The sequence below is a fragment of the Heloderma suspectum genome, chromosome 5 (genome assembly GCF_057233095.1).
Source record: "Heloderma suspectum isolate Gila_16-S chromosome 5, 16-S_ref, whole genome shotgun sequence".
In the NCBI taxonomy this organism is placed as follows: Eukaryota; Metazoa; Chordata; class Lepidosauria; order Squamata; family Helodermatidae; genus Heloderma; species Heloderma suspectum.
In genome coordinates this window covers 176,115,310-176,127,707 of record NC_139462.1, presented here as the reverse complement: position 1 = coordinate 176,127,707, position 12,398 = coordinate 176,115,310, and the positions used below count along the sequence as shown (strand labels likewise).

The window sequence follows — 12,398 nt, the reverse complement described above, 5'->3', positions numbered from 1 at the left end:
TTTCACCGCCAGACACATCACAGCTGAGTGTCCTTTCGGCTTTGGCCCAGCTGCTTCACTGTTTCTGGTGCTACTTGGAAATACCCTCTGCTCTTCCCCAGTAGTACATTGGACACCTTCCGACCTGAGGGGCTCATCTTCTGGCGTCAATTCTTTTAGCCTTGTGATACATTCCATGGGGTTTTCTTGGCAAGAATACTGGAGTAGGTTGCCATTTCCTTCTCCAGTGGACCACATTTTGTCAGGACTCTCCACCATGACCTGTCCATCTTGGGTGGCCCTGGATGGCATAGCTTATGGCTTCACCGAGTTACGCAAGCCCCTTCGCCCAACAAGGCAGTGATCCATGAAGCGGGGCAGTATAATTATTATTATTCTTTCAGCCCCAGGAATTTGTGCAAATGTGTTCATAATCTTAAAGTTATCCTTATCTTTTGTCAAACTTGCAGAGGTGTGCAAGTGTGCACTTACGGCCATCCGATATGTGTAGCCTTGTCTTGTCAATATAATTGAATGTTTCCACTGTCAAAGGGAACAAACAAGACTGCACATAGGCTAATTTGCACACCGTTGAGAGTGGCAGGTCAGAAAAGTAAGTGTGTCAAAAAGGGGGTGAGGACAAGATGGGCTACTTAGCAAGGTGATCCTCAGGGTTTTAAGTACTGAACTGACACTTGTCCTGCTTCCATTTAACACTTCCCTGAGTCCCCAGATACTCAAGAAAGGGAAGATCTTGGTCCCCCCACTCCATTTTTGCAGCTCCCATTTGAAGCAGTTACACCATTTGTTGAATGAACACAGATGTCCATTTTTCCATGAATTCACAACAACGAAGGATGTTGATCTGCCTGTCCAGCAAGGCTGGACAGGCAGATCAGTGTTGCCAGCTTATCAAGTGAACCTGAAGTGTTTGTACTATTTGTTTCAGCTGTTGAATGGATACCTGAGAAGACAGGTGCCTCAAGCTTGGTGCCCCTCCACGTTCAGTAGGACATCACCTTCCCCTAAATCTAGCCAACGCTGTCCAAAACATTCACCAGAAAACAAGCCACAAATATGTATGTTGCACAACCTCACAAATGTGACATGAGCAGTGCAAGGCAAAATTGCAGCCCATATTTCTGGCTAGTCAGATGACTTGTTCATCACAAGTACAATGCATTCAGGAAAGACAGTGGCTGACCAGGAACAGCCTGGTTGCGTGAATTGACCCTTGAGTATATAGTAAAATCCTGTCTGTCCAAGATAAAATGGCATCTAAAACAGTGTATATGAAGGACAAAGGCTGCATATGGAAGCCTTTCTTTATCTACTGTTCTTTGCTCGGTCTAGATCCATAATAATTGACTTCTGTTATGGATCCAGTCTTCAGAAAGCATAGTGAAGGAGACCTGATTGCTGTTGCTGCTGGTGTGTGTGTGTGTGTATAACTAGCTAAGGTCCTAAGATCTGCTTGCATGCACAGAGAGCACATCCACTCATACCCTGGTGGTGGGGAAAGGGATGTCACTGATCTTCCCCATAGCTGCAGCTGTCTGTACCATTTCACATATGCCAGTATGCACTCAACCTCTGGAATGCCAGTGGGTCCCCTGACTCTCAGGAGTAGCGTCTTTAGGGGGATTGATGTACTGCAGCAAAATGGGGACAGGAAAGGCCAGTTGTGTGTATGAAATATATGCAGCTCTTTGGGTCCAAACGACTATATTTTTGCTAGATTTGAGAAAAAATGGCTTTTCAGTTGAGTGCCGGATAAAGCTGAAGACAATGCTGTCTATTAGGAACATACCAATTGGAGGCCTACGTTAAATCCAACTAGTGAATGTTGTTTTAGGGTGTTCCTTTGTGAGATCTGTCAAATTGCACCCTGACTGCATTTTAGCTTTTATGTGATAATTCCTCCAGTCGCTATCCAGTGTCTATTGCACAAATACCGTTTCTGCACTGAATATTTTTAGAGGATTGTCTCCCCATCAGGCTATCTTGCGTCCTTTCCCTTCTATATGTGGCTTGATCTGTGCCCCATCACAGGAGAGGAGGAAATAGAGCTTTGGAATATTTTATGTTTTTAAAAAGAAGCAAAAAATACTAAACAGAAAAAGTTGTGTTCGTGGTCCTGTGCTAGCTACCTTGCCCCCAGACAATATTTTAAATAAATAAAACCTAATACCAAGTTCCCTAAATGGTGGGCATAGGAGAGGAAAAAATATTCTTCTTTTCATTAGTTATGTTGTAAAATCTAATAGATACCTGCAACACTGGAACAATTCACGAGATGCCCACAACATTTGGTAGAAACAGATTACATACACCAATCATAATAAAAATAAATGCATTATTTCTGGGAAATATTACTTTTCTGTAATATTGGATGCATTGTGTTTTCTGTACACACAAAAATGTTATCTATTCAGCAGTTCTGTGCTGGGAGCGCTTAGAAAGCATTTCTTCTTGAACTTTGAAAGAAGCCTTGAGGGCGGAATACAACAAATGAGAAACAAAATGCATATTCATTGTACAGTGGATTCATCATGGAAAACAGACCACTAGATTCAACAGAATTTATTCACAGCAGAAGAAATGAACATCATTCAGTGATGTATCATCTATCACACGGCCCTGATATGGCTCCTGCCTGGTTTGAATGCCACAAATTCCACCTTTAGGACAGGGCTTGCTCCACTCACTGTAGTCACCAAAAAGACCACCAGCTTCTTCTAAGGGAAGGCCATTGCTGCAACGGAATTTGATGTTGTTTACTGCTGTGTCGTCAAGTATTGGTCCTTGTTCAGGTTCAACTTTCAGCTGAAAGGAGAGCAAAACACCGTCTCGTGGACACCATCTAATCCCTGACCAATGTCCAAACCTAGAAACATGAAAAGGTAATTTTCCTGTTAAATGCAGCACTGGATCTTAGTCAAAACTAATTTTGAGGAAGCATGTTTAATTTTGAAATTCAATGTGCTAGATCCAAAAATATCCTTCCACTCAGGTGGCTTCAGAAGGTGGCTTCCACTCACACAATAGCTGTTTTACATCTTGTGCTAGAGCATTGTGAGAGAAAAGTGGAACTAAAGGCGCAGTCCTATGGAGAGAGTTGTCAGCCTCCAAACTTGGGGGCTGATGGCTATCCAATGCAGGGCAGCCGGAGCACAGGGGCAATCTTTGCTGCCATGCTCCAGTCACCCTGCATTTCTGGCTGGACAGAAACTGGACAGAGCACAATGTCTGGGAACCAAGGTCCCAGAAACTGAAAAATCCTATGGCCCTCTAAGCAGTGTCTAGTGGCCATGGGATTGCTCCCTAAATCTAAATATGTTATTCTGCTTGTGCAAGAGCTTGCATAAGTTCTTACCAAGTCCTATAAAATTTAACTATTACAGGCTTGTACTAACTCTTGCCCAATCATTTGCAAAACAGTACAAGCAGCTCTTTTTCCTTTTGCTCATGGTCCTTTTAATTCAGCTCAATAACATGCCAATAAATACACACACACACACACAATTATTTTTCTGTCCCAGATCCTTAGAAAGTTAACTATGCTTAAGTCCCATTGAAGTCAGTGGTGACAATTTAGTCAAAACTAACTTAAGCCCCATTGATTTCAGTAGGACTTAAGCTCTACTAATTCTTTATAGGCTGAGGCCACTGCCTTGGATCTAGAGCTCTGTAGGTAGCGTTATGCTCATGGATCATGGCATTCTTGAGTCTCAGCTCTCCTTTCCTCCTGCAGCCACTGTACCTTCCCACAAACTCTGCTCAGGATCCTCCAGAACATTGTGAGTGATGGCACAGAGTGCTGCAGCATCAGCAAAAATTGTCTCTGTCATTTCCACTGACAGACATCTCCAATGGATCCAAAACCCTTCTGTTAACAGAAAGTCTCCTTTCATTCATAGAAGGGCACCTTTGAATCCAACCCGTTATGTTTTCTGTACACCCCAAAATACTATCTATTCAGCGACCAAGCATCTTACATTTTTAATGTAAAGGATGGTAGGTAATGTCAAGGCAAGTATGCAGAAACTATCTCTATTAGCACATGTTTGTAGGAAAAAGTGCTAGACCAAAGTTAAACTTTCAGATGTCCTGTGTATCAGACTCAAGTGAACAATCAGAAGATTGTTTAAATATAGCAAATTCGTTTAAAAATACTAAATTCCTTACATTAAGGGCGGAATCCTATTGGGATAGGTGGCCACCACTGAATTTGGGGGCGACCGCCTATCTAATAGGGATGTACGAAACACTTACCTGGTTTTGTCCAGGGACATCCACAGTGGGGGGGAGGTGCTCTGTCCCTCCCCCTGAAATTCTCCCCGGCCGGCTCCACTCCGCGGCGACTCTGCGGGGCCGCTGGCCAGGGCCGCCCACAGCCGGACATCCAGCCACTGGGCTGTGCAGGGATGCAAATGGCGGCCGCCGTAGCCGCTGCCATTTGCGTCCCTGTCTTTTGCCGTGATAGGCTATGTATATATTTAGGTAGACTATCACGGCAAAAAAAAGGGAATGCAAATGGTGGCGGCTATGGCAGCCGCCATTTGCGTTCCTGTTTTTTTGCCGTGATAGGCTACGTAAATATTTACATAGCCTATCACAGCAATAATGAAGAAGCAAATGGCGGCCGCAGATTCCTGGCAGAATTCTCCAACATCCCTACTATCTAATGCAGGGCAGGAGAAGCGCAGAGGGGATCGTCCCCTCCACACTTCAGCTGCCCTGCATTTGCAGCTAGGCAGCCAATTTCAGCTGTCTAGCCATGGGAAGGCGGAGAAGAAAGCCTTAAGAAGAGAGACTGAAAGAACTGGGCATGTTAAGCCTTGAGAAGAGACGACTGAGGGGAGATATGATAGCGCTCTTCAAGTACTTGAAAGGTTGTCACAGAGAGGAAGGCCAGCATCTCTTTTCGATCTTCCCAGACTGCAGGACAGGGAATAATGGGCTCAAGTTTCAGGAAGCCAGATTCTGGCTAAACATCAGGAAAAACTTTCTGACTGTTAGAGCAATACGACAATGGAACCAATTACCTAGGGAGGTGGTGGGCTCTCCCACACTGGAGGTATTCAAGATGAGGCTGGACAGCCATCTGTTGGGGATGCTCTGACTTGGATTCCTGCATTGAGCAGGGGTTGGACTCGATGGTCTTGTAGGCCCCTTCCAACCCTACTTTTCTATGATTCTATGAAGCGCCAGAATAGCACTTCCACCCTCCTCGCCCCAGCACGCCCCCAGGAATGCCCCGTTTTCACCACTCCATGCTCCTCTTCTGAGCATGGAAGATGGGGCAGTTCCACGCTGCCTACGAGGCAGCACGGGAGGGGGTAGAGGTCAGTTCTCAGGGAACTGACCTATCCTATGGCCGTCTAGCCGCTGACTAGATTGCACCCTAAATGAATTAGTCAATATTTGAGCAGAACATGTCTCTTTACAGTAGGTACAATGAATAAAAACCCACTCCTTGTTGCTTTACATATTGATTAAAATACGGAGAACAAAAATACATTCACATATTAAACAACCAACCTACTATGTGTTGTATTAGCAGATCAGAGACAGATTAAGGATTTTTTTTAAAAGAATGACTTCATAGAAACTCAAATGTAACACTAATAGATATTGATGCATTTGTCTCATCTTATTTTGACCTTCAAGCAATACTAAAGAACAATATAAATGAGTGGGAAATCCATGCTTGTCAACCTGTACACCAGCCTTGCAGTTACTGGGTTGGATCTAGACTAGCAGAGCAATCCTAAACCTGTCAGACAGCCATTCAAGGGAGTTAGGATGTGGCATTGCTGTCCTTCCACAAGTGGAGAGCTCTACCAGCAGGGGTGGAGGCATCAATCTTGGGGGGCCCTGCCCCCATTATGTCCATGGAAAGCTCCCTGGCAATAATTCTAGTGTTGCTGGTTTTCTTGCCCGTGGTAGGTTCCAAAACTAGGTACTTCAGGGCCAGGGCAGAGGCAGCTTTCAATTCCCTGGATCAAAAGCTGCTCCATTCCTACTGAGAGGCACCTAGATCAAGCCCCTCACCTACCACAGCCTGTACCTGGCTAGCGATGTCAGATTAATCTGCAATGGTTCGAATGAGTTTGAATTTCAAGTAATCTGACTTGCAGATTCTGCAGCGGACTGGCTTTTTCCAAGTAGAATGGATTCGTGGACTTGCAAACTGGTTTTGCACTTTTAGGGGGATTTGCGCTAATTTGCATAAGTGCTAATGCACTTGAGCAAATACTCTAATCTGCATTTATTAATGCACAACAGCGCTAATATGAATTAGTGCAAGTAGAATGAAGTTCTGATTTTTTAAAAAAATCTCAATGAGCAGATGATGAAACAGAAGATGCCTAACCATTTCTGAAACACAGGCAGAACAGATTTTTAAAAATAAAAATACATTCATCCCTAGACCTGGCATACCTAATTTTCCTCCGCTGGTTTCAGTGGAGGGGGAATTCCAGAAAAATAGGCTCCCCTGGACTAAAAAGCCCCAATGATTAACCCATTACCTCATTTAGAATGGCAGAGGATCTGTCACTTCACTTATCCCTGTTTAAGATTACACTTTCATACTTGAAGTAGACCCACTGAAATCAATGGGGCTTTCATTAAACATGGGTCTACTCTAAGTATGACTAAGTCTAGATCTATCTCATTGTACTCAGTCCTTGATATAAGGTTTTTACCTTCCCAATCTATAACAGCAAATTATCAATGAGAGAAGACTGGCCTGAAAGGGTGTGTGTGTGTGTGTGTGTGTGTGTGTGAAAGAGAGAGAGAGGGAGAGAGAGGGGGGGGGAGAGAGAGAGAGAGATTGAGATTCAAAATCAGTGGTTTACATATATGACATTGAACCTTCACTCAAAACAAAAATAGAGATGGGGAAGCTGGTGACACAAAATCAGCAGGCATACTCAAGAATTATACCTAGATTTCCTTTGCCCCCCACCTCTGCAAATAGATTTCAAGTGGTACTACTGTTAAAATATACCATTCTATTAAATGTATAGCAAACAGGCACACACACACCACTCAAATGGAGTAAGACTATGGTAGAGATCACCAGTCTACAGATAATGGATTGTATCTGATGTTTATCCTACTTAGAGTAGACCCATTAAAATGAATGGGTTTTAAGTTAGACTATTGGATACAATCCAATGTCACCTGGGTGGTTTCCACATTTCTCACTGTAGCAGATGGTATTTTATACTTGTGATCTGTGTGCAATGAAAAAAAAAGTTAGTGGTTTAGCACTAGAGCTTCTGTAACTTGCCTCCAACTATCTAAATAAGTTAGACCATTTCTCCATTATTAGTTTTCTGAGGACTTACACAGAATTTATTTGTTTACATTGCTTTTTCGTTATAAGCAGCAGTTCTTTTCAAGAACAAAATATGCAAGAATCAGAGTTTTGGAGGGCTGTTGACAATTTTTAGCCTTGCCATCTCATTTAATATAAAATCAAATGAATCAGAGATGTTTGGAGACAATTAAACTTACTCTCCAGACTTAGATTCAATGGTATACATAATGTTGCTGGTATGCTCAGTTGAACAGAATAAGCGGATTCCATTGAGTGAAGTGTCGTCGACACCACCTCCTCCATATTCCTCCACCTAATGCAGTAAGAGAAAAAACAGTATATTGACTTTCTTAAATCTTTTAAGTCATGCTGAGCCTTTGATAAGAGGTACCACATATATTTACCTTTATACTAAATCCAATGGCATATGATTGTTCTGGACACATTTCAACCCATGCCCAATCACCCCAACGTGCTCCATTAGATACTGTTAGTAATTCGTAACTACTTCTGCTCGCGAAGGTGGCATTGGCACGGACAATTCTTTTATCAAAGGCAGATACAAGACACACTGAGGCAAGAAAAAGGACAAGAGAAATGGGCTGCATCTTTCTAGAAGCTGGACCAAGAAGCATGAAAGAGGCAGTAAACCTCATGCGCTCTGTACTTTATACCTCAGTTTATCTCCACGAAGGTCACTGAAATATCAGATTCAGGATTGCCACTGGAAGACTAAGCATGCATTAGTGTTTAGCTATGGGAGTGTATTGGTTCATGTTGTTAGCTAAATCTGGAAAGTTTCCCTCAGGTCTGTCCCTGAATAAAATCTACCAAGTACAAAGTGGGTTGATTAAGATTTTCCCACAGAGTTATTGGCATGATTGAGCTACTTATTGGAGTTCCTGCTCCAACTTCAGTGGAGTGTCTATTCTTCTTAGTAACCTGTACAAAGTACTTTAGCGTACTTGTCTCAATTTGGAATCCTAAATTTCCTTACTAAGGAATCTCGTTGAACTTAGTCAAACTTACTTTTGAGTAAATAAGCTCAGGTTGTAATCCTCATAACTTTCTGCACAGTCAAGGAAAAAAAATAGAGGGAAAATTGCTATGATTATAAGAATTCTCCATGTGAAAAAAAACAATGTCCAAACAAACTGGTATAGCGGTTAGAGTACTGGACTTAGACTGACATTCATACCTCAGCTCAGCCATGCAATTCTGTGGATGAGGTTGGGCCAGTCACTATCTCTCAGCCTAATCTACCTCACAGGGTTGTTCTGAAGGAGGGGAGAAGGATTATGTGGCTGCCTTGAGCTCCTTGAGGAAAAGGTAGGATAAAAATGTAATAAATAAATAATTTTGCCCTTGATACCTACAACAAAATTGTACAAGTCACACACAGTATGCAGGCTAAACTTCCTTCTAGAATAAGTCACCTTCTCTTATCATTTAAAACAAACAAAACATGTTTTTACTTTTGTGATCTATTGCATATGTTATTGTTCTTATGGTAATTATTCCAGCTTCTCTGATAAGTTCTCTGTTTTGTTCCACATTCTTAAGGATGTGGAACAGCATCAGGGCTGTTGTCAATCTCAAACCCCAGAAGAGTAGATGGCCCATATCATATGTGTTAACAATGACTACTCAATAGTGATTTGAATTTGGTGATTTGAGATCCACCATGGTCAGGGTGTTTTCACTGATGCTTGGCAGACTGCAACCACAACCCCAAATCTCAGCCAAACAGATGAGGAGGATTTCTAGCCTCAGAAGTGGCTGCTTAACTCACTTCACAGTCAGCCCCATCCTAACTAGGATACAGCCATAAAATGAAAGTTTTGCCCTATAGTAAGACTAACCTGGCTGTAAAAACTTGTCTGACACTTTATTCATACTTGAATTTGCTTCCCCCAAGTTGACATGAGCATGGTAATAATAACCACACAGTGTCCCCAAACTGGATGACCGGGGCTTCTCCCTGAACAGTCTAGCCACCATTAGAACAAGGCATATATCCTGAGCAAATTTTCTCTTGCTAGTTCTTATTTGACCCTAAGCCCAAGGAGCTCAGCTGGGGGGTGGGGGGGATCAAATCCAAATGCTCAGATGTGGCAAGATAGTGGTCAAAGTCTAATGCCGGTTTAATGTCAGAATCAGAATCACATGTTTATTGTACAAGCCAAAGAAATACATATAGCAAAGGAGTAAAAAGAGGAATATGTATATAGTAAAGGACGGACCCTAGGTGCCAGGTTCCTCCAATATACCAATAAAATGATAAACAAATGTCTAATGTCAAACACTGAGGTCAAATGTCTGCGAGGGGTTTTATGCTGAGGTAAATCTAAATTAATTCCACTGCGTAATCTGAAGTATTTCAGATTTAAACCTATATTGTTGACTGTGGCAAGTTACATCTCTCCCAGTTTATTATATAATGTGAGTTCAAGGGGACCTGCAAAATGCTTATATAATTGACATTATAGATTGGATAGAGTTTGATTAATTTATGAAAAGTGAGGTTGTTTTTGCAGGTGCTACTGACAGAACTGTCTCAGTAGTGAAAAAAAAAAAGTGGATGGGTGGGGAGAAATGAGTGAGACAAATTCATATGCTCTGTTTGGTGTGGAAAGAAACTAAGGACACAGCCTTGCTGTAATATTTTTAAAAGTAAGGAAAACTTGGCCTTCCCGAGTGGAAAATCTACATTTGGGTGGTCTTCTACAATTTGTGTGGGGCTGGCAGATAAAGCCTCTAAGTTAAATTTGGCTTAATCTGGCAGCCTGTCAAATCCTCCTTTGGGAAGACCGTTCATCTGGGTAACAAACTGGCAGAAGTTCTCTGGCTCACATTGTTAAATTTATCAACTTCTTTTATGGAAAATCACTCTATTTTTTTACAGCATTCAGAAAAATCCAATCTTGAATGTACTTTGTTTTCTCAAATTACCAATTTGCTATGAGACCCCTGAGCTTGGGAAATGAACAGAAAAAGAAGCTAGAGAAAATTTTGTAGAGAGATTCAGGGAAAATTTCCTCAACAGCTTGGGAGTGGAGAGCAACCAAAAAGAGAGACAGCTTTTCCTGGGAGGCTCCTATGCTTTTGCATGGCAGATCAAAATTCAACTGTTGAATCTTTCCCCTGTCACAACATATCTAGGGTGCTTCTAGATGGAGGGCTCCTAAGCACTCCCAATCAAAACATGTTATGCAGTTATTACATCTTTCCCTCCTTAACTGATTTCCTATGATAAGAAAAAAGTTGGAAGCGGCAATGGGAAAACACAGGAGGGTTAAAAATGGAAGACAATGTCTTCTGGAAACACCCCCACCCCACCACCATTAACATTCCACGAATGTGGCATGGCAATTGCACAATGAAAGCCTCATCTGAAAGCACTCCTGTGCAAGGGGGGCAGGGAGTCTGGTCTCACTAAGGGCAGCTGATTATGGTCTCCACATGAAAACCAGTACAGCCTCCAGTCCTTGTGTATAGAAGTACCTCAGGACAGTTTGCCTTGATCTCATGGCAAGTCCCTATTATTAGGCAGTGAGGCTGCCACTTCAGACTGCTGATTTTGCATTGTCGTGTCATGAAAGGGCAGCACGTTATTTAGTTGTATTGAGATGAGAGGTGCTTATTGTATGTTCAAGCTTGGGTGCCAAAATAACTTGGCTGACCTTGAGTACTAAGCACCTTGACTTGGTATTGGGATGCATTTGCTGCTCTGCCTCATGTGACAAAATGATTGATTTGGCCCGATTGGTATTTTCCAGGCTACCCCCAGTTGCTTTCCTTACCAGCTGCCACCTGAGACTTTTCCAAGCAATTTCTGTGCAGAAGCCATAATGCCTGAAGTCTTCCTGAGTTAAAACTAAATGAATCTTTTAAATTTTTCATCTTTTAAATGAATGTTTGTGCACATGCATACCCATGTGTGCATGCACATGCCTTAAGTAGCATGTTCTTCTGAGCACTGCTAAAGTAGCACCCAATTCACCCCCTCAGGTTGTCTCTGTATACCATACTGCTCTCAGAGCTTCACATGAGTAATTTATTGCACTCGTGATTGGCCACTCACAGAAGTTTGCAGGTCCTTTACATGATCTCGTCAACCTCCAGGACAGATCCTGTGTCTTCCCCCCAGTAATATTGCCTTTAAAAGATCCAGAGAAAATTAACTATTTTAAACTATCGTGGGAGATCGTGAGTTATCCTGTGTGTAAAGTCAGTGTTGCACTATTAAACTTCCACTAGACGGCACTGTTTCATTGACGATTATGGAGGACTGTCAAAGAGGGAAAGTTTTCAATTACAAATTGTGTGCTTGCTGTTGGTTGCTGTACAAAGCTGCCCATGGTAAATGTGAAGACTTCACAAGAAGAAAGCGTGGTAAGAATGTGCGTTTTTTCTTTAAATGCAGAGATGCCCTTAGCCAAAGGAGCAAATTCCATTTTGGAGCCCTTGGGGCACATTCCAGTGGTTGGTGGGGCCACACACACACCCTAGGATATTTTAACTTAAATCTCTTACTGCCTGTAAGAAAGCCTTTGGAGAGGCATTTCAACCTTTTAGAATGGGGGAAAACTGCACAAAAGCCAGGAAGCCACTAAACAATTGTTGGGTGGAGCCAGGGAAAGGGGACATAGCCTTCTGGGGGCATATAGAGGGCTGGATTTGGCCCAGAGGCCTGAGTTCCTACACCCCTGCCATAGACATAGCCTGCTTTCTCTCCAGAAAGCAAATGAGAGAACTTGAGTTATCCTCACATTATTTCACTGAACACAATCTGGAGAGTGTGTGTAGCAGAGAACAGGGAATATTCCATCTATAAACAGTACAGCTTTTAAGTGCTTAGCGACAGAAGTACATAGCAGGGTTTTCTGTTGTTCATATGAACATAACCAGTACTTAAAATATGGGTCCCCTATTGTCCTAATAAAAAAAAATCTGGTATGCTCTTGCCATGTGATGTCATACTACCAGATTGATTACTCCTGGATGTGTTAACTGGAAGTCAGCCCGACCCATGAGAAAGATAAGGATGCAGGAAGGCCAACAATTCAAGCATATACGAGTTAGA

The 12,398-nt window shown here is 42.4% G+C and overlaps 1 protein-coding gene across 1 annotated transcript; it reads right to left on the bottom strand.

Annotated features, from left to right (window-relative positions):
- Positions 1-2,547: 2,547 nt before the first annotated feature.
- LOC146344851 (vitelline membrane outer layer protein 1 homolog) lies at positions 2,548-8,037 on the bottom strand. Its single transcript, XM_084858436.1, has 3 exons — positions 7,717-8,037; positions 7,510-7,625; positions 2,548-2,866 (listed from the first exon to the last, which is right to left on the bottom strand). The coding sequence occupies exons 1-3, from the start codon at positions 7,966-7,968 to the stop codon at positions 2,563-2,565; spliced, it is 672 nt and encodes a 223-aa protein (XP_084714562.1). The 5' UTR covers positions 7,969-8,037; the 3' UTR covers positions 2,548-2,562.
- Positions 8,038-12,398: the final 4,361 nt, after the last annotated feature.